General features: G+C 52.8%; 1 protein-coding gene across 6 annotated transcripts in view; it reads right to left on the bottom strand.

Annotated features, from left to right (window-relative positions):
* EPHB2 (EPH receptor B2) overlaps positions 1–22,010 on the bottom strand; it is a 208,428-nt gene that overhangs the window by 16,343 nt on the left and 170,075 nt on the right. The window contains exons 6-10 of one of the 6 annotated variants that reach the window (XM_032300739.1): positions 17,176–17,300; positions 7,092–7,254; positions 5,068–5,091; positions 4,502–4,610; positions 3,623–3,690 (exon numbers count right to left, since the gene is read on the bottom strand). In XM_032300739.1, coding sequence (XP_032156630.1) covers positions 3,623–3,690; positions 4,502–4,610; positions 5,068–5,091; positions 7,092–7,254; positions 17,176–17,300 — 489 coding nt within the window. The remainder of the gene's footprint in view (positions 1–3,622; positions 3,691–4,501; positions 4,611–5,067; positions 5,092–7,091; positions 7,255–17,175; positions 17,301–22,010) is intronic. The other 5 variants (XM_032300740.1, XM_032300744.1, XM_032300742.1 and 2 more) reach the window with 5 other exon arrangements.

Here is a 22,010-nt window from a genome sequence, read left to right as displayed (position 1 = left end):
TGACTACTCTCAGCCTCTATTTTAGACGTTCCAGGAGGCTAGGAGTTAGAGCCTGTAATATAGGGGTTGGCGAATTGGCCTACAGCCTGTTTTGTAAATAAAATTTTATTGGAACACAACCATCCTCATTCCTATGCCTGTGGCTGTTATCAAGCTGCAACAGCAGAGTTGGGTAGATACAAGAGAGACCCACAAGGCCTAAAATCTGTCCCCTTACAGAAAAATTTGCCAACCGCTGCTCTAACACATTAGCTTTATTTGGGGTTAGTTGTGTGGGTATTTGTTTAGCCCTGGAGGTCTGGCGTTCTTAATTTGGGTCTGTGAGCTATTTAGCAGTCCTAAGAATGGGTGGTGGAAGGTCTGGTAACCTCCTGAGATGGGATGCATTTATTATGATTGCCCTTTGCTTTTCAAAAAGTAATTCATGCTGCTTCTGAAGTCCATAAGTTATAGAAATCAATATTATAAAAAATAAAAGTTCTCAAAAATCCATCCTTGGGTATAGACCTCTGGATTTTAAAAAATTAATTGATTATTAGGATTATTATGGAGACAGAGTCTTGCTCTGTTGCCCAGGCTGGAGTGCAGTGGCATGATCTCTGTTCACTGCAACCTCTACCCCCCGGGTTCAAGTGATTCTCCCACCTTAACCTCCCAAGTAGTTGGGATTACAGCCATGCGCCACCATGCCCAGCTATTTTTTTGTATTTTTAATAGAGTTCTAATAGGTTTTGCTGTGCTGGCCAGGCTGGTTTCCAACTCCTGACCTCAAGTGGTCCACCTGCCTCGGCCTCCCAAAGTGCTGGGATTACAGGCATGAGCCAACACACCCGGCCTGACTTCCAGATTTTTAATAATTTTATACATGTATATGCTTTTCTGGCCATAGGCTCCAACACTTTCAGCAGGGTCTCCCAGGAGTCTGAGGCCCCCAGAGAGGTTAAGAACCACCATCCAAGACTGTGGATGCCTGGGAGGAGGAAATGGACACACGATTGTTTCTGATTTTTCCCTCCCCTCCAGTGTCTATGAGACTGAGCAGAATCTGAATCATAATAGCAGCTACTTACTGAGCCTTTGTGCCTAACGCCATGCCAGGCTCTTTATATGCCTGATCTCCTCCACTCAAAAACTCTTAGAGGGGAGGATAATTATTCCCATTTCACACATAAGGAAACTGTGGCGCAGAGAGACTGAGTCATCTGGCCAAGGCCATACAGCTAGCAAATGGCACAGCCAGGATTTGAACCCAGGTCTGTCAGACTTAAGCCTGGGGGCAGTACTCCTAATCACCATGTTCACTGCCTCCTGGATGAAATACAACCAGAATCTGGTCCATGCCTCCTCCTGGAGTATTCCGCCATGACTACCTCCTTCCCCATCAGCCTTCTCAGAGCCGGGGCATCGGCTCCCTGGGGATGTTCTCTTTCTTGCTCAGACTCAATGCTTGGGCTGTGGTTCTTGGCAGCTGGCTTCAGCCTCCCTCCCAACAGGCCTGGGGGAGGTCCTTTCTGATTGGCCAGCTGGAGATGGAGGACAGGAATGGGTTGACTCAGGGAGGTAAGGGGAAGCACAGCAGCTCAAAACCTCCTTGGTCACCTCCACTGCCAAGCAACTGGATCCCATGCTGTGGCCAGCAGCCCTGATCAGGAGGGTTCTTTACTGCTTGCAGGACAAAGGTGCATGCCCCTGCCTGGCATTCCCAGAGCTCCATGGATTGGCCTCACTTCCAGCTCCCTGCTCCCTACATGCCAGCTAACAGGACTTACTGCCCTGGGGGTTCCTGCCTCCATGTTTTCGTTCATGTTGTGCTCTCTACCTGAAACACCCTTTTCTCCTTCTTTTTGTGACCAGATCAAATGCCATCCCCTCTGTGAAGCCTGCCTGGATTGCTCCAGGGGAGACTTGTACCCTCTCCACAGGCTCCCACAGCCCTGAGTCCACATCCACTCTTATGATCTTGATGTCTATATGGTTTTTCTACCTTCTACCAGGGTTCCCAGATTCGCAAGCCCGCAACATGGTGGAGCATGCTTGAGGTCCCAGCTACTCAAGGGAGGCTGAGGCAGGAGGATTGCTTGAGCCCAGGAGGTTGAGGTTGCAGTGAGACGTGTTCGTGCCACTGTACTCCAGTCTGCGTGACAAAGCGAGACCCTGTTTCTCTCTCTCTCTCTCTCTCTCTCTCTCTCTCTCTCACACACACACACACACACACACACACACACGAGGTTAAATGACCTGCCTGAGGGGACATAAACACAGCTCATAGCTAATAAATGGCAGAAGTGGGGTTTGAACCCCGGCTGGCTACCGAGTCTGAGTAGCTGGGACTATAGGTGCCCACTATCATATCTGGCTAATTTTCTATTTTTAGTAGAGATGGAGTTTCACCATGTTGGTAGGGCTGGTCTTGAACTGCTGACCTCAGGTGATCTGTCCGCCTTGGCCTCCCTAAATGCTAGGATTATAGGTGTGAACCACGGTGCCTGGCCCCAAACTATTTTTAAGCCCAGGAATTTTTACTTCAAATCGTGTCTTACTTAGAGGCTTTGTACCTGGAGCTCCTAGACTCTGCTCATTCTTACGCACCCGCATCCAGTCCTGCAGCAAATACAGTGGCTCTGCTTTGGAAATATGTCAGAATCCAGCCACTTCCCACTACCCCCACTCTGCCACCGGTCTGACCACCATCAGGTCTTCCCTGGACCCTTCCAACAGCCACCCCACTGGTCTCCCTGCATCAGCTCCTTTGGTCCATTCTCCAGACAGCAGCCAGAGAAGTCCCACCAAGGCTGTAACTCGGAGCACGTCAGCTCTCTGCTCAGAACCCTTAAGCAGCTCCTCATTCCGCTTAAGGAAAAGCCAAGGCTCTGCTGAGCCTGAGGCGAATCTGCACGTTGGACTCCCTCAGACCTTCCATTCCTCTCTTCCCTCTGCTCCAGTCACACTGGCCTCTGCAGTTCCAGAGATGGGGCGGTGGGAGAAATGAGGGCACTGGGTGGGGGAAGAGGCCACCAGAGCTGTCACTGGGGAAGAGCAGGTGTCTGGAGCCACAGAGTGAGAGGAAGAGAAGGAGCACGGGGCTTCTGCTGCTTTTCTCACCTCCTGGGCCAGAGCCCGGGGTCCTCATCATCTCATTCATTCAATTTGATTCACTTATTTATTCTGCAAATCTGTGTCTAGTGCCTGCTATGTGCTCGGCACCACGCTGGTGCTGGGGAGACATGGTAAATGTCAGACACAATTCCAGGCCTCCAGTGGCCCCCACTCTCATGGCAGTGAGATAAGAAACAGCCACCTCAATGCTGCCTGCAAGCACGGATGAGGCCCCTGAACCCAGGGTGGGGTGGAGTCAGGGGAGGCTGCTTAGAGGAGTCTGTGTATGGTGGAGCCGGAGGGATGAGTAAGAGCTAGGTGGGTAAAGGGAAAGGGGGAGAGCGCTCCAGGCAGAGGGAACCGCACTTTCAAAGGTCTGGTGGTGAGGGTGAGCTTAGCGTAACCAGGCAACCACTGGACTGTCTGCCTGCAGCACGGCAGGAGGAGGTCAAAGGTGGCTTAAGAGGTCACTGGGGAACCGACAGTGAGGGGCCCGAGGGTGCCAGCCGCGGGGGAGTGTACATACTGTGGCCACTGGTGTAGTGCTGCAGCTTGTCCGTGTACTCCGAGTCGGCACGCTCAAACCCCCGTCTTCTGGAACAAGAGCAAAGGGCTGGAGCCACCTGGAGGCGCCCAGGGGGCTGGGAGCCACAGTAGGTGCTCGGGAGAGGGTGGGCAGGCCCTAGAAGACACAGCCCTGCCTGCCCTTTCTGGCCCACTTGTCCCTTCCCCACTCCTCCCACCTCAAGTCCAGGTTCACGTTTTCCCCGGTTGCCCCTCCAGCCAAGCCCCCTTCAAAGAGCAAAGTCATCTTCCGGCTATGGCTTCTGGTCCTGGAAGCCCCAGGGCTTTCTGTCCATCTGACCTTACGGTTTGGTCTCTTCCAAAATGGGGAACTCTTTAAAGAAGAAGAGAATCTTTCTTTGCATTATACTCAGCAGAAGTCAAGGAACAGGCCCCACCTTCCTGCCTTTGCTTGTGCCGTCTTAGCCGCTTGGGAGGTCCCTCTCCCCTCCTCCAAAGTCCTCCCCATCTTTCCAGCTCCTCAGCCAGGGGCCCTGAACTCATGCGGAAAGCAGGGCAATCTGTACGCCCCTTGCACCATCCACGAAGTTCCTAGCACCCTGCAGCCCTTCTTGCCCACTGTATCAGTGTCTCAATGTGCCACCCCTTTCAACAGTGGGGTTGTCAGGGGCAACGCCTAACCCAGAGGGATGGGATTGCCCATGGTGGCCGCTTGGGCAGTGGGAGGCCACCTGACGGCTTCCACTTCCTGCCCATGTCTCTCCCTGCAACTGTGAGAATGCCGCCTCTGTTCACCAGCGCTGCAGAGGAATGGCTGGATAGATGGAGAGAACCCATCTGGGACAGCCAGGCCTGGCCAAGCCTGGAGACCCTTACCCACCTGTTACACACGATGGCGATGACAACCACGGCTATGAGGAAGACCAGGCCAGCGGCTGAGGAGCCGATGATGAGTGGCAGCTTCTCCTGGATGCTTGTCTGATACTCGGCTGGGGAGAAAGCACGGTAGGGCATTCTCAGCCTGGCTCTGGGAATCTTAACACCCCTGTCCCCTACCCCCTGCCCTGCTGCTGGATCTTCTGGGATCCTCAGGCTTTGTTCCTGCCCCTGACAGAGCACCTGTCACATGCCCATGCAGAAAATGGGCTGTCACTGACTCACAAGTAACCCTGGACAAGTCCATGATCTGTTCTAATCCTCAACTTCTCATCCATAAAATGGGCATAATTCCTGCATCTCAATGTTGATGTGAAAATCAACAATAATAAGAGCTGACACACACACAGGCAGTGAAAAGCACAGACTCTGGAGCCAGACTCCCTGGGTTTGAATGAGGTCAGCTCCGGGTTCTTGGCACCCACACTTGGCCTGGTAAGCGGCAGGGCCCCACCACTACTCCCGATGGTGCCGCTTACTATCTGTGTGAACTCTGGCAAAGTGACTTACCTCTTTGTGCCTCAGTTGCCTTATCTGTAAAATGGGGAGAATAATAATAATCCATCTCAGGATTGTTGGGTAAAGCACTTAGAACAACACCTAGCACATAAGCAAGCATTCAATCCATGTTAGCTATGCTTGTCACTGAGTGTTTTATGTGTCAATCACGGTGCTAAGTATGTTACCTATCTCGGAACAGTCTTAGGGTTATCCCATTTTACAGATGAGGAAACTGGGTTTAGTGAGGTCATGATGTGCCTGAGGTCACAAGGAAAGTAGCACCCCAGCCAGGCATTTGAACCCAGGTCTGCTTGAACCAAAGGTGGGAGTTGAAATGGGATAATGCAGAAGATACACTTGGCATTAGCCTGGTTCTTGGAAACCACTCAATGCCATTAACGCTGTCATTGATTTACAGTTTATTATTTTTACTTCTCTCTCTCTCTCTCTCTCTTTTTTTTTTTTTTTTTGAGTAGGAGTTTTACTCTTGTCACCCAAGCTGGAGGGCAATGGCGTGATCTCGGCTCACTGCAACCTCTGCCTCCTGGGTTCAAGCGATTCTCCTGCCTCAGCCTCCTGAGTAGCTGGGACTACAGGCGCCTGCCATCACACCTGACTAATTTGGTAGTTTTAGTAGAGACAGGGTTTCACCACGTTGGCCAGGCTGGTCTCGAACTCCTGACCTCAGGTGATATCCTCCTGCCTCGGCCTCCCATAGTGCTGGGATTATAGGTGTGAGCCACCACACCCAGCTATTTTTACTTCTCATCTGTCTCACTGACCAGAACAGGAACTTGCTGAGATCAGGAATGAGGTCAGCTCCGGGTCCTTGGCACCCACACTTGGTCTGGTAAGCAGCAGGGCCCCAGCCACATTTGTTGAATTAATAAAAGGATCTTGGGACAGTCTTCCAGTTCCTACCCAGTGACACTCACCCAACATGGAAAAGGTCTTAGAGAGGTGAAAAAAAACTGCCATGAGGAACAGGAAGCCTGCAGAGGAGGTGAGTGCTGGAAGAGATGGTAGAGCCATAGGGAGGATTTTTGTGATAAGGCAAGAATTTAGGAATCCAGGATCCTCTGAAATGTTCAACCAGGCAAAGGCCAAGGCCCACGCCCAATGATTAGAGAAGACTCTAAGAGAGGACGCTGGAATCTGGTCACAAAGAGCCACCCTGGAGCTTGGCTGGCTGGTGAAAGGGATCCCAGACTCACAGCAATGACAAACTATGACTTACCTACCATCTGGTGGGTGCTGATATGCCTGGGACCTAGTGCCAACCCTGTGCTAGGTCTCTCATTCTTACACTAGTTTGGTAATGATGGTGATAATGAGATCGTTGTTATCACCCCTGTTTATGAATGAGAAAGCTGAGGATTGGAAAGGTAAGGTGACTTGTTCAGGCACATATGGTTAGGGTTAAATCAGGAATGGATTCTTAATTTCTTTGGCTTCAGAGCCCACACTCTTTAAACTGTGCTGCTTCTAAATTATTAGAGCAGGAATGGTGCTTGGAGACCATGTAGTTCCAGAGTGGGGAATGCAGCAGACAGGCTACTATGGCCCATTCCCTTGGCTGGGGCAGACATTACTAATCTATCCCAGAACTTCTTCCCGCTGAACTCACATGCAGCTTCAGAATCCTTCTCAGTCCAATTGCAAGTCATTGGAGTTGCATATGATAAAATATGTTTACTCTCTCAGATTGAATGTGATGCTTTCATTTTATAGATGAGAAAAAAATTGGACCAAGGAATGTATAACTTGCTCAGAGTGGCTCTGCAAGTTAGGGCTGAGCTCCCCAGAGTCCTGGGAAAGGGAGTGGCCTGGCTGACACAACAGGAACAGAAACAGGGCTTTTATATATGGTTGCGCACAAAGGTTCCAAACGAGGAGGGAGGGAGGGAGGGTTGACATCTAGAAAGGGGTGCCTTTTCTAATCTGTACAAAGGTGCTTCCTGGGAATGGTGACCCTCGAGTTGGTTGTGTTTGTGGAGTCTGTGCCCTCCACTTGCCCGCTGGACTCTGCTCACCTTCTGTCATGGTCTGGAAGTACATCTTGCCGCTGTAGCGCCCATAGCCTGCCACGGTGCGTGCCCGCACCTGGAAGACATAGATGGCGCCGGCTTTGAGGCCCTGCACGGTGACCGTGTTGGTGGGGCTTTTTATGGCTGTGGCGTTGTACTCACTGAGCTCCTGCCAAGGAACAGAGAAGAAAATTAGTGAGGTTGTTGGTCACGGTGGGCCCAGAGCCCACTGCCTGCGGGGGGCAGGTCTGGCCATTGGCTAAATATTTGTGGTTCCCAATTCTTCATCCCTTCCCTGTAATAGAATTATGTCTTTTGCCATGTTACTTTTCGACACTGCTCACAAAAGCAGGCAGGGTATATTTCTCTGTCTCATGGATGTTGAATTTGTCCATATGCCTTGTGTTGGCCAGTGGAATAGTCTAGTGGACGTGATGCAAGCAGGGGCTTTACAGGTGCCTGCCGATGTGTCTCGGCCTCTTGTGCTTCCGCCATGAGAGGAGCTTGCACTGGGTAACTGCTGGCTCCAGAATGAGAAACAGGTGGAGACCATGACCCAACTTCTAGGATGAAACAGGGCCACCCCATTGACTCACAGACATAAATCCATGGGCAAGAAAAATAGCCACTTGTTGTAAGGTGTCAGATTTTTGGGACTGTTTGTTTTGCAGTGTTATCTCAGGGAAAGCTGACTAAGACACACGTATTGAGTGGTTCCTATGTGCAGACCCTGAGGACTAGACTGTTCTTGGAGACCAAAGGGAGAGAGCCCACCTCATTCACTTCTGCATCCCTTTCCCTGCCCTATGCCTTGATGGGTTGGTTAAGTGGAAGGGCCCTTGTTCAGCCTCAGCACGCTTGGGTGAGTTGAGAACTAAGGTCCAGAAGGGAAAATGATGCTCAGGGTCACACATATCAGTTCAGAGTTGCTTTGAGATTTAAAACCAGGCTGGATACGATGGCTCACACCTGTAATCCCAGCAGTCTGGGAGACCGGGCTGGGAGGATCACTTGAGCACAGGAGTTTGAGACAAGTTTGAGCAACCATGCAAGACCATTTCCCTTGAAAAAAAAAATTAGCTGGGCGTAGAGACACAGGTCTGTGGTCTCAGCTACTCGGGAGGCTGAGGTTGGAGGATCATTTAAGCTTGGGAGGTCAAGGCCACAGTGAGCCATGATTGTGCCACTGCACTCCAGCCTGGGCAACAGAGCTAAACCCTATCTAAAAAAAGTGCAGCCAGAAACCAAAAAACCAAGCCAGAGTTTTGCATGGAGCCACCTCTAATGTCCTCTAATGCCCGAACCCAATGCCCTCTCCTTTGAGAGATGAAGAACACTGATTCTGGCTTCCTGATTGCTGCCCAGGGTGATCCAAGGAGTCTAGGACAGGACAAAGGTCCGGCTGCTGCAGCAGGAGTGGCAATGTGACTGGGTTGGATACAGACGTGATGCTCGTCCAGGCATCTGTCCGCTGCCCAGCAAAACTTCCCCAAATATCCTCTTTGCACTAGGCTGGGACTGGGGTACTGCAGTGGGCTAAGACACAGGCCCTGGCCTTGGAGAGCTCAGTCCAGAAGGGCAAGCAGTGTGAGAATCCCAACCCTTTGAAGATCATGAAGCTCTCTGAGAAAATGTTTCCTGATGAAAATCTGTGAACCCTCATCCAGAAGAACACACACCTCGCTGTACATGCCAATCACATACACATCATGGAGTGCATGGAGCCCTTGAAAAACTTTCCAAAATGATGAAGGTTCAGCGTGTGCACGTTATTACAGGCTTTATAATGTAGAGGTTAACGTCACAAGCTGGAGCCAGACTTCTTGAGTTCAAATCCCGGCTCCACTATTTACTATCTCTGCGACCTTAGGAAAAGTTCTTTAACGTCTCTGTGTCTTTATTTGTGAAAAGGGGATAGTAACAGTGGCTACCTCAGAGGTTGTTTGGACAATAAAATGAATCGATGGTATAAGAGGCTCACACTAATAGGGTAAGCACATGCTGAGGGGCATGTGACCTGGTCTGGGATGGGGGCTATATTAGTCTGTTCTCGCACTGCTCATAAAGACACACCCGAGACTGGGTCATTTATGAAGGAAAGAGGTCTAATTGACTCAGTTCCACATGGCTGGGGAGGCCTCGGGAAACTTAAAACCATGGTGGAAGAGGAAGCAAACACATCCTCCTTCACATGGGGGCAGGAGAGAGAAGTGCCAAGCAAAGCGGGTAAAGCCCATTATAAAACCATCAGATCTCGTGAGAACTCACTCGTTATCACCAGAACAGCATGAAGGTAACTGCTCCCATGATTCACTTACTTCCTACTAGGTCCCTCCCACAAAAGGTGGGGATTATGGGAACTATAATTCAAGATGAGATCTGGGTGGGGACACAGCCAAACCATATCAGGGGCTACTAGGTGAAGTCAGGAAAACTCCCTCATGGGTAAGGGGCACTGGAATGGGATCTCAAAGAACAAACAGGAACCATCCAGGCAAAGACACACATGCTTGGCAGAAGGGGCAGCAAGTTCAGAGGAAGGGAGGTGAGAAAAAGCTTGGGATGTAAGAGATATGAAGGGCGCTGACCTGAAAATGTGTCTCTATCGCCCCCATACCAGGGGAGGCAGGTGGGGCAGTGGCAGAGAGGAAGTCTCTTTTACCAAGCCACATCATCTGCCTCCTCCTCCAGGAAGCCTCCTTGACTTCCCAGCCAGATATATCTTTCTTCTCTGAGTCCCAGAGCACACACTGTGGGTGCCATGGGAGGGGGTTTCTGCTATGCTCCCTCAACTTTGGACTGAGGCTCCTCTCGCCACCTTAAGTCCATGAGGGAGGGCTTGTGTTTGTTCCCTGTACCAAGCCCGGGGTCCCTCCCACAAAGTCCTTCCCCAGTGTCCACAGGGTGAAGGCTGACTCCTTAGCCTGGCATTTCAGATCCTTCATCACCCGCCTTTTTCCAGTCTGTCCTGCGACATCCCTAATGTTTCCTAGGTTCCTGCCATCCCCAACTCTTTCCCTCTTCCTCGGTAGCGCTGCCAGATTTAGCAAACACAAATATAGGATGCTGCTCAGTCACATTTAAATTTCAGATGAACAACACATACGTTTTGGTATAAGTTTGCCCCATGCAATATTTGGGATGTATTTGTACTAAAACATTTATTTTTAAAAAATTCAAATGTAATCATGTGTCTTGTATTTTATCTAGCAACACTACCTCTGGACACTCTGAGCTTTTGCAAACACTGTTGCCCCTGCCCAAAATACCCCTTCCTTACTTGTCTTGCAGTGCCTTACTCATCGTTCAAGACTCTGCACAAGTGCCACCTCTGCTGGGGAGACTTCCCAGATGTCCCAGCGTGGAGTTGCAGGTCTAAATTGTCTCCTCTTTCACTTATTGTCCTGATATGCTTGTCCATTTCTTTAAGGATGTGGATTTCCTGAGGCCAGGGACCACGTCTTGCTCATCTCTGGAGCCCCCCCCCCCCGGCAGGTTACTAATTATTGACATAATGAATGAACATAAACACTCAAAAATCTACAAAACCTGGGATGCAGTAGCAGATATGGACACTAGGTGCCGCTGTACAACATGGGATTGCTCAGACTTGAAAACAGGTTAGATTCTGCAAACTGGGTGGGTGCCCACTAAGAGATGTTGGAGGTTTTAAGTCCCTGATTATTTGAGGGAGATGGGAGGCAGCTGCTGGTTCCATAGGTGCCTCAGAAGAGTGAGGAACCAACCTGAGCATCTCCCTTCACTAACACTGGGCAAGGGAATGGAAGCCGTTTCATTTATCATTTCTATCTATCTATCTATCTATCTATCTATCTATCTATCTATCTATCTGTCTGTCTTTTTGAGACATGGTTTTGCTCTGCCACCCAGGCTGGAGTGCAATGTCATGATGACGGCTCATTGCAGCCTCAACCTCCCAGACAAAAGCGATCCTCCCACCTCAGCCTCCCTAGTAGCTCAGACTACAGGCACATACCATCACACCCGGCTAATGTCTGTATTTTTGGTAGAGACAGGGTTTCATCATGTTACCCAGGCTGGTCTGGAGCTCCTGGACTCAAATGATCTACCCATGTCAGCCTCCCAAAGTGCTGGGATGACAGGCATGAGTCACTGTACCCAGCTGGAAGCTGCTTCAGATCCTACTCTTTTCACTTAATTGCACTGTGACCTTGGGAAAGACCCTTCACTTCCCTGAGCCCCTGGTTTCTATTCCAAAAAATGGAACAATCAATGCCAACCTCTCAGGGCTGTTGTGAAGATAAAACGTGATAGGGTAGTGCCTGCCACGCTGGAGATCCCCTAGAGATGCCAATTCCCCTCGGTCTCTCCTCTCCCTGGAGTACCTTTATCTGAACAGTGATTAAGCATCAAGGGGTGATGGGAAGAAATTCAGTATGAAATCCATTTCAGTCCTTAGTCTGAGAACCTACCCGGAAGCTTGGGGCCAGTGAGGCATTGGGTGAATGTCTTAAGCCTTCCAGGCCTCGGTTTTCTCATCTCTAAAGTGGGTTAATGTCAGTAGGTACCCACAAGAGGTGGTTGTGGAGATTTAAAAGGAAAATATAGGTAAAGTTTTTTAGCACAGTCTCTAGCACATAAAAAGACTAAATAAATGTTGGCTCCCACCATCACCGCTATCATTAAAAACCATTATAGAGGCCGGGTGTGGTGGCTTAGCCTGTAATCCCAGCATTTTGGGAGGCCAAGGTGGGTGGATCACTTGAAGTCAGGAGTTTGAGACCAGCCTGATCAACATGGTGAAACCCCGTCTCTACTAAAATTACAAAAAATTAGCCGGGCATGGTGGCACTTGCCTGTAATCCCAGCTACTTGGGAGGCTGAGGCAGGAGAATCGCTTGAACCTGGGAGGTGGGGGTTGCAGTGAGCCAAGATCGCATCACAGCACTCCAGCCTGGGCAACAGGAGTGAAACTCTGTCATCTCAAAAACAAAAAAGCAAAAACAAAAAAACCCCAAAACCTTTACAGATTAAGCCCTTACCTATGTTCCTTGCATGGATGAATGAGTGCAGAAGTGAATGAATGAGTGGACAAGCCTCTCCAGGTAGCTCCTACTCCAGGTGCTGGGCGACAGCCTGAATATGGCCTGCACTTTCATAGTTCACCCACCCCTGCCCAACCTTTGCTCCCTCTGCCTGGAATGTCCTTCCTCTTCACTTTCTGCTAAATAAATGCTAAAATCGATGTGGCCTGCAAGGGTCCATCGACCATAGGCGGCCTCACGAATGCTCTTCTTGGGGGAGTTCTTGGGGGACCAGGGGGATCCTGAACCTGTGTGCTTTGGGGCAGCTGCCAAAGGAGGCCACCTCCCTGGGGGCACTGGAGCTGATGGAAGCAGCCAGGCCTGGGTCTGCAGCAAGGCTACCATTTATCAGTGGTCTCCAGAAACCACCCCGCCAAGTGGTTGTCAGCTCAGGGGTCCGGGCAGGCTGGGAAATCCCAGTGGGGCTGAGGAAGGGATAAATGGAGAGCTGGCTCCAAGATAGCCATTTCTGAAGAAGGAAAGGAGAGGGAAAGAGGTGGAGGTGGGGCCCGCAGGGGCCTGCAGCGCTCAGTATCTGACTTCCCTTCCTAGGAAGATTGAAGCCTTCGGGGAAGGATCCAACGGCAGGCACATGGAGGATTCCCGTGTTAGGTAAGAGCTGGCCGTGGACTTGCTGGAATAAATCTCACCACCTGCAGCCTGGCTGTCCCTACCTGGTGGTGGCGGCTGGCATATCGCGGCCTTGTCTGAGACGTCAGGGACAGACATGACTCCAGGTTCTGCTCCTCCCGCTCTGCCAGCACCTCCTCTAGTATTTTCATCAACTCCGCTTTCCACCCCTCCTTAAACCCCGGCGTTCTCCTGGATTATATCTTCTGGTTCTTCCTCTGCACACTCTCCTGGCTGCTGTTCTCTACCCTCCCTGAACTCCAACCCTTTTGCCCCAGTAAGCACCACACCTACGAAACACAAACCCGCATCTGCCCCAGGAAAAGGTAGCTCCATCTCCGGGGAGTCGCCCTTCACATTTCCCTGGTCCTCTGGGCTTTGAAATACAGGCTCGGCCGGTGTTTGCCATCTCAGCTGCCAGATCCCCCAGCCCAAGCTACCTACCATCATTTCTCACTTAGTGTCCCCTGGGAGCCCTGTACAGGGACTCCCTGGGTCTCCATGTGTCCCTGAAATCCATTCTCCACACAGCAAGCTACAGGGATCTTGAAAGGAATCTGAGTCAGATTGCATCATTCCAGAGCCATCCATCATACTTTAAATCGAATCCAGACTCCCAAGGCTGGAAGGCCCATGACAATCAGCCTGGCCTTCCTCCCAGCCTCCTCCCATGATGCTCCCGCTTCTACTCCTGCCACACTCGCTTTGTCTGTTTCCTGAAGCAGCCCACACGTCCCTGCCCCAGGGCCTTTGTGCCTGTGATTCCTGCTGCCTGGACTGACTGCGTTCCCACTATGCATCTGTCTGGCGAACGCCTAGCATCTTTCAAGACTCAGCTCAAGTGTTGCTGAATGAAGGCTTTCCCTCGCCCCTGCCAGGACTGTGGGCCACTGTTGGTACCCCCGGGACCTTTGCTGACCCTTCTGTGGCTAATGTCACACCTTGTCTCATGGATCTCAGTGTCTGACTCCTTTTCCCTGGACTGTGAAATCCCTGAGGCCTCTGAGGCATCTGGTCACTCTCAGGATTCCGGGTACCCAGCTTAGGGCCTGATCCAAAGCTGGTGAGAGCGAAAGTTGACAGTGTCCATCTCCCCATTGGCAGATGCCAAGCTGCCCCTCTCTGTACCACAGGCCTTGGTGGGGAGGGACTGAAAGAAGTAGGCCCATGCCTCATCACATCTGTACCTTAGGCTATGGCGCCTCAGCCTCTCACTGCCTGACCCCTCTCACCATTTATGCCCAACGTTCTCCATGGCAGGCGCTGGTTCTATCTATCTCTTAAAGGTCATCCCAGTAGCATTCTTGGGGAAAAATCTGGGAGGCAGGAGAGCCAAGTAAAGAGTGAGACCATAGGTCCGAATCCTTGCTGGGTCCTATTGGGCAAGTTAGGGAACTTCTCTGTGCCTCAGTTTCCCCTTCCATCCAATGGGGTGAAGAGCCCTGTGGTGAGGATAAATGAGACGTGCTTAGCACGCGGCGAGTGCTCACGAAAAGTGGGCAGGTGGTAACCTTGGCTGCTGCAGAGCCTGCAGGTTCCGCCACCCCCGGCAGGGGCCTGGGGACGCTCGGGCAGCGGCAGAAAGTAGGGCAGAGCTGCCTCCCGGTTCACACCTCCAGCAGCCTCCCCAGGCCTGCCCGCCGTGGTAGGAAATGGGTCGTAGGCAGGGCCCCCGCTGGGATTCCTCATTTCCGTTGCCCATCTTTGGGGACAAACACTTTCAGTTTCATTTAATCACAAAGCTTCTTAATTAGGTTTTTTTTTTTTTTTTGCCTTTTTGGGTTCTCAGTTCCTAGGCTGCTCCTGCTGCGGGAAGCAGAGGCGCTGGCTCCTGCAGAGCCTGGGGGCAGATGGCTTGGCGACCCAGGACTCCGGCTCCTTCAAGGCTCTCCAGGGCCCAGCGAGGGGTGGAGCTGCTTCCGAACAACACTCACAGCTCAGGCCCTCAGGTGACCACTTCCTGAGTCATGCCACAAACACCTCTTGAGTACCTACTGTGTGCCAGGCGCCAGCAACACGGCAGAGATTGTGCAAGATTTCCACCCTCAAGGAACTTACTATCTAGCTCAACATAGAGAGAGTCAATACCTAATTACTCAATAACTTAAAAAAGGATAATCGTGATAAATGCTACGCAGAAGGGCCAGGTGCAAGGAGAAGAGGAAATGGGGCGCTGGATGGTATCTGGGCAGTGATGGAGGGCTTATCTGAGGAGGTGATGTTAGGCTGAGGTCTGGAAGGCTGAGTCAGAGCTGGCCAGGCTGGGGTGGGAGCACTCTAGACAGAAGGAATTCATCCATTCATCCACCCATCCACATCCGGCTACCATCAGCCCCCTCCGCCTTTTTTTTCCTTTTTGAGATGGCATCTCACTCTGTCGCCCAGGCTGGAGTAGAGTGGCATGATCTCTGCTCACTGCAATCTCCACCTCCTGGTTTCAAGTGATTCTTCTGCCTCAGCCTCCCAAGTAGCTGGGGTTACAGGCGTGCGCTGCCATGCCCAGCTAATTTTTGTGTTTTTGGTAGAGATGGGGTTTTGCCATGTTTGCCAGGCTGGCCTCAAACTCCTGACCTCAAGTGATCCGCCCTCCTCGGCCTCCCAGAGTGCTGGGATTACAGGCGTCCTGCCGGTTCCCTCTTTCATTCACAGGCTCCATCACTCACGTCACTCATTCATTCACATGATTCATTCCTTCAGTGATCACGGCCTCCTGCAGGAGGCATGGGCACCCCCGACCAATTGCAGTGCTGTCAGAGAGGGGAAGAGTCCATGTTTGCTTGTGGCAGAAGTAACATTTGGGAGGGACCCTGAAGATTTCAACAGGCAGAGATGAGGGGAGGATGGGGGAAAAGGGTGGGCAGCAAGGTGGGTGGGTGTGGGGATGGTAGGCATGAGTCCCAGGAGGTGTTTGGGGGCCAGGGCACAGGGGAAGGGATTCATTCACTTGTTCATTCAACTGACACTGATCAAGTGTTTCCTTGGTGCCAGCCCCGGGTGCCGGGAGAAGGTGGTGAATGGAGAGACATAGTCCCTGACCTCTTGGAAGGCACTTCCTAGGGGACGGGGAAGGGATGAACATGCACGCAAACAACCAAAAGGTGGCCAGCGAAGGCTGGGTGAGTGTTTGAAAGGTCCCGGAGACCCGCATGGTTAGCTGATCCAGTGGTTAGGGTGCAAAGGCCGGGCTGGGCCCTAGAAAGCCGGGCTCCAGCAGGACCGGCTGCAACTGTCTGCACTCTCCCTCTCAGCCTTCAGGAAGAGCTCTTCTACCCATTTGCAGTTCCCGGTGGGCTTGCCCTCAATGAAAAGCCTCCCATTAGTCACGGACACCTTAGTCTGGATGGAAGCCCAGCAATGCCTTTCCCAGGGGCCACTGCAGCCTCTGTGGCTGTGTGTTGCCTCCTGGAGCAGGTAAGAGAAATCAACATTCCAAGGAGAGGCTTCCTGGGGCCTTTGATGTCCAGCCACGTGGGCGGGCAGTTGTGCTGTCTACCTCCTGGCCCCCGTCCTGCGCACGCACCACATCCACCTGGCCTCCCATCCTGTCACCGTTGCCCGCTGTGCAGCAGGCAGGGCAGAGGAGGAAGGAAGGCCGGGGACGTGCATGGCCTCTGCTGAGGGCCAGGTACCATGCTGGGCACCATGCTGCCTTTTCTCCTTAACCTGCGTAGCTCCTTACAAGGGGCATCACCCACCCTTGACACAGGTGGAATCTGAGGCACAGAGGGGTAAAGACGTCTGCCTAAGGTCACGTAGGTGGTAAAGGACGGCGCTGGGATTTGAACCTACGGCTTCTCACTCCTGGTCCAGTGCTCCTTCTACCATCCCAGTGGCTTCCACCCTTGGGTCCCTGAAGGGGGTAATAGAGGGTTGATTTAAAAGCTCAAAGTGAAATCACCTCTCCCCACGCAAAGGGCACGCAGGCGAGTGAAAGAGGGTGTTTCAGCGGGAATCAGAGCAGGGCAGATGGGGGCTCTCTTGAACGGTTTCAAATCTCTGTCGAAGAACAGGTGAATGGCTAATTATTACTTCATAAGCGCAGCTTTTTGGAAACCCAGTTTTTCACCACATCGAGCCACTGAGGTCAAGATGAAAGGGTCATGGTGGGGAAAGGGATGTGACTGTTGCATTTTATTGAGATTGTTGGGCGGATCCTCCAGATCAGAAAAGTGAGATTCAGAGAGGTCAAGGCACCTGTGGGAGGTCTCACAGCCAGGGAGGAGCAAATCTGGATTGGGAGCCAGGCAGCCTGACTCCAAGGCGCGTGCTCTTTCTGCTGCACCAATGTGTCTCATCTTGCATTTGGGGGAGGCGGGTAGAACCCCGGGGCCTCAGCCTGGGAGAGGGGCCCTCAGGGAGGTGGGTGATGGGGAGAGCACCCAGCCCATAGGTACCTTCTCATAGTACTGCAGCTCATAGTCCAGGATCACGCCATTGGGCTGGTCTGGCTGGGACCACGACAGGGTAATGCTGTCCACGGTGCGGCTCACCTGATGCATGATGGATACTGCCGATGGAGCTAGAAGAGAGGCCAGAGGTCAGGGGTCAGGGAGGCAGGAGAAGGTGTGGCTTCTGGCCCAGCCTCAGAGGTGCTCGAACAGGTGGGAACTGTGGGGTCAGAGAGGGAAGGGCATCTGGCTGAGGTCACACAGCCAGGCTGGGGGAGCCGGCAGGGGGAAGAGGGGCTCATGCAGGGCAGTGGGTGCCACTGCTGAGCTCTCTCGGGGCACTTTCAGGTCACAGACAGTGATGACTTCACTAACCCTGGGGACACTCAAGTCATATCAAGTTGAGAGACAGTAGAGGTAGAAACGGTTAATTGTATGTCATGTGAATTTCACCTCAATAAAATCAGTCAGTCATTTTCCTCTCCTCCCATTCCTCCCATCAGTGTTCTGAGTGCTCTCATAGAGGTGGTTAGATGAAGAGACAGGTAATGAGGGGGGCTGTGTGCAGTGCTGGAAGGATGCTTAGTACACGGCCGGGCGTGGTGGCTCATGCCTCTAATTCCAGCACTTTGGGAGGCCGAGGTGGGTGGATCACCTGAGGTCAGGAGTTCGAGACCAGCCTGGCTAACATGGTGAAACCTTGTCTCTACTAAAAATACAAGATTAGCTGGGCATGGTGGCACATGCCTGTAATCCCAGCTACTTCGGAAGCTGAGGCAGGAGAATTGCCTGAGCCTGGGAGGCGGAGGTTGCAGTGGGCCAAGATTGCACCACTGCACTCCAGCCTGGGTGACAAGAGCAAATCTCTGTCTAAAAAAAAAAGAAAGAAATACCTTAGTACAATTCCCTCATTTGATTTTACAATTGTTATTTTTTGAGACTCTGTTGCCCAGGTTGGAGTGCAGTGGCGTGAACAGAGCTCATTACAGCCTCAACTTTCTGGGCTCGCATGATCCTCCGACCTTAGCCTCCTAAGTAGCTGGGATCACAGCTGTGTGTCCCCATGCCTGGTTAATTTTGTTTTGTTTTGTTTTTTTGAGATGCAGTCTTGCTCTGTCATCCTGCCTAGAGTGCAGTGGCAAGATCTCGGCTCACTGCAACCTCCGCCTCCTGGGTTCAAGCGATTCTCCTGCCTCAGCCTCCTGAGTAGCTGGGATTACAGGTGTGCGCCACCACACCTAGCTAATTTTTGTATTTTTAGTAGAGATGGGGTTTCACCGTGTTGGCCAGGTTGGTCTTAAACTCCTGACCTCAGATGATCTGCCCGCCTTGGCCTCCCAAAGTGCTGGGATTACAGGCATGGGCTACTATGCCTGGCCCGATTCCCTTATTTTGCTGTCATGGAAACTGAGGTCCAGAGAGGGGCTGTGAGCTGCCCAAGATGCCGCGGTAGGTCCATGGCACGCAGCTGGCTCTTGATTCCTTATTTCATGACGCATCCGGCCTGCCGTCTTTTGCCTCCTTCTCGCTTGGAGCAAACCTCCAGGAAGCATCTGCTCTGCGTCGACACGGCCCTGGCCCTCTACACACGCTTCCTGAGTGGCCCGTTGATGAGGGGTGTATCAGCCCTGCTGACAGGTGAAGACATGGAAGTTCTGAGCGGCACTCAGCTTCCTGAGGTCACACAGTCAGTGGGGAGCCGGGATTTGGACCCGGGTCTGCACCTTGCCAGAGCAGTGTTTGTTCCAGAATGGGACTGGCCAGAGAGGGACTCTCAGTGTAGTCCCCCCACCCTGTGCTGCGACTCTGGCAAGCCTCCTTGCTTCTCTGGGCAGGAGATTTTCATGGTCTCAGGAGTGCTGCTGAGGACTCACCAGGGTAAAGGGAGCACCTCCTGCATTCTTTCCTCATTCCTGGGCGGGTCTGTGACAAGCAGATGTCCTGTCTCAGCCGATACAAGGATGCTGGAAAGCGGAGGCCGAGCCTTCTCCCAGCCCTGAGTCCTGCTCTGCAGGGGTTCTGACCACATGGGATGCGAGTGTGGAGCAGGCCTGGTAGGAGCTCAGGGGATGTGCACATCGTCTGTGGGGTTTGAAGGCTGGAGCTCACTCACTCATTTCCTGTTCTGCTTCTGCCCCTAGACTGCCTCTCTGCCTGGCTGTTAACTGGCTGTGTGACCTAGGTGAGCTGCCTTCCACTCTGCACCCCAGGCCAGGCTGGAAGAGCTCTGAGGCCTTGAGTCTTCCCTGTTCCCTGCCAGTTCTTCCCCTGCAGCCCTCGGCCTGGGGGCCAGTGTGGGCCTGGGCAGGTCCAGACTCCCCTCTGGCACCCCAAGGAGCCATGGGAAATTGTCTCGAGACAACTCCAGATGGGGTGGCAGCACCTGTGAGAAGGACTCAGACCCTGGTGCACGCGGCCCTGATGAGCTTCTGTTCCTTTTACACCTGGGAGGCTGCCTGACCCTCAGCTCTGCTCCTTGCCCTGCCAGGGTCATTGGCCTCTTGGGGTCAGGGGTCTGGTTGTGTGCTCAGCGTAGCAGTGTTCATGGGTGTCAGTTGCCACAGTGCGCTGAGCATGGACCTGCGGCATCTCATTTGACCCTCTCAATGATCATGCGGGATGGGGTTCGATATCTGCACTCTGCAGAAGAGGAATCAGAGGCTCAGAGAGGCACAGTGACTTCCCCAAGGTCACACAGCTGGCGAGGAGCTGAGGTGGGCTTGGCGCTGAGCCATCCTGCCCTAGCTATGACATCCTCTGGGCCTCAGAGCAATCCCTTCTTCCCACCTGCCTGCAGACCCAGCGCCGCCCCTCCCCACAGAGCTGCCTTTGTGAGGAGCTGAGTGTTCTGCTGTCCTGGACTGCCCGAGGCCCTGCTTCTTTGTGAAGTCCAGGCTGTCTGCCCCTGTCACGGCCCTGTCAGTGGTCGGTGTCCCAGTGAAACAACAACATAGGGCCCTTCGGGAGTGTCACAGACAGGGCCAATATGGGGGCTCATCCCTTGTGCTGGCCTGAGAAGCACCCCAAACCCCTTGCCTCCCCCAGCTTCTCAACCCCTCTGATCCAACCCACAGGGGCTGACCACTGGGTCTGCGTGTGTGTGGTGGGGTGGGGGTGCTCTGAGAAGCCCAGGAGAATGCTTGAAACTCAGCTGCCAGAGATTCCAGGAGCGATGCCCCGCCCCTGCCTCCGGGGGCCTGAGGACAGTTCTGGGGTGAGGGCCTGGGTGAGGCAGCCTCCAGGGCTCCTTGAAATACTGGATCTGTCTCCCACAGGGCTGGCCAAGCAGGTGGGAGCGATGTGTGAAGGGTGGAGTCGGGGGTGCTGCTGTCTTGTGTGACATCAATGGAGCATCAGGCACACAGAGCCCGAAAGGACAGGTGAGGAGTATTTGGATTTTGCTGCTGCCAGGTGTACTCGCTCACCTACTGCTTCATGCCTGGACCCGCCCCGTGCTCAGGCCAGGACGCTCCCATCCAGCCCCCAGCAAGGCTGTCTAGCCTAGTGGTGGGGAGCCCTGAGGGTGGAGTCTGACAGCCTGCAGGCCACTCCCTGCTCCTCCACTCACTCACATGTGGCCTTGAGCAGGTACTCTTAGCCTTGCTGAGCCTCAGTTTTCATACCTGTCAAGTGGGAACCCTCACTTGGCCAGGACGCTGAGAGAAGGCAGTGGAAATGCATGTGAGGGTCTGAGTGTGGTGCTGATCGCCCCTCAGGAGGGAGACACGGTGAAGAATGCTTCAGTTTATGGAGTCGCTACGATGCCAACATGATGTTGGGTGCCGGGGCTCCAGAGAGGAACCTCACAGGGTCCCGGCCTTCCAGGGACTCACGGCTTAATGGGAGGAAACATATTGTTTTTCAACTAAATGAATACCTGTCCCAGGCTAGGCGCCATGCTAGGCACTGGGGAAGCTGTGAGACTCAGAAGCAGCAGGGAGCTCTGGGGTCCAAGCTCCCATTTCAGGACTTGGCCCAAGTGATTCAGCCTTGAACAAGGGCAAGGGTAGCTCCATTCACACTTCTCCCTGGGATTCCAGCAGGGGCTGCTCCATTCACACCACCATCTGGGATTTCAGCAGGGGCTGCTCCATTCACACCACCCTCTGGGATTTCAGCAGGGGCTGCTCCGTTCACACCACCCTCTGGGACTTCAGCAGGGGCTGCTCTGTTCACACCACCCTCTGGAGTTTCACCTCCCAACAACAAAGGATAGTGGTAGAATATATTCCTCTAGATTACAGAACTTTCAGAAGTTGAATGCGCACAAGGATAACTGGAGACTATTAAAATTCACATTGCTGGCCTCCCCACAACACCCTCCACTGAGATTCTACTTCAACAGGTCTGGGGTGGGGCCTGAGAATCTGCATTTCTAGCAAACTCCCAGGTGATGTTGACACTGCTGGTCTGTGGACCACACTTTGGTGACTAGTGGATTCAGGGCCAGAGAAGGAAAGTGACTCGTCCAAGGCTACACAGCTGGTAGTGGCAGAGCTGGACTAGAGCCCAGAGCAGCGTGAGTCGTGGTCTAGTGTGCTCTACCCGCTATGCTGCTGCCTGCAGCCTGGCTTCTGCCGAGCCTGCCCCCCACCTGCCTAGGCTACAGTCTTCTTACAGGGCCTTGGAGCTCAGAGGCTCTTGGAGCAGCCATACAAGGAGTTTCATGAGAGAGGAAGAGACAAGGCTGCTGAGGGAGGTGGGGGTGAAACTTTCAGTCTTGAGGCGCTGGGGAGCCACAGAAGGACTAGTAGGGGTGGGACCGCCTTCTCAACTAAAACAAGCTTGCATTCAGCTTGTCATTCTCATAGCCCCTGTATGCCCCCGGTGCCCAGAAAAAG

This window comes from Sapajus apella, unplaced genomic scaffold, assembly GCF_009761245.1.
Source record: "Sapajus apella isolate SASKATOON/1434 unplaced genomic scaffold, GSC_monkey_1.0 scaffold43, whole genome shotgun sequence".
NCBI lineage: Eukaryota > Metazoa > Chordata > Mammalia > Primates > Cebidae > Sapajus > Sapajus apella.
This window is presented reverse-complemented; position numbering and strand designations above follow the sequence as displayed.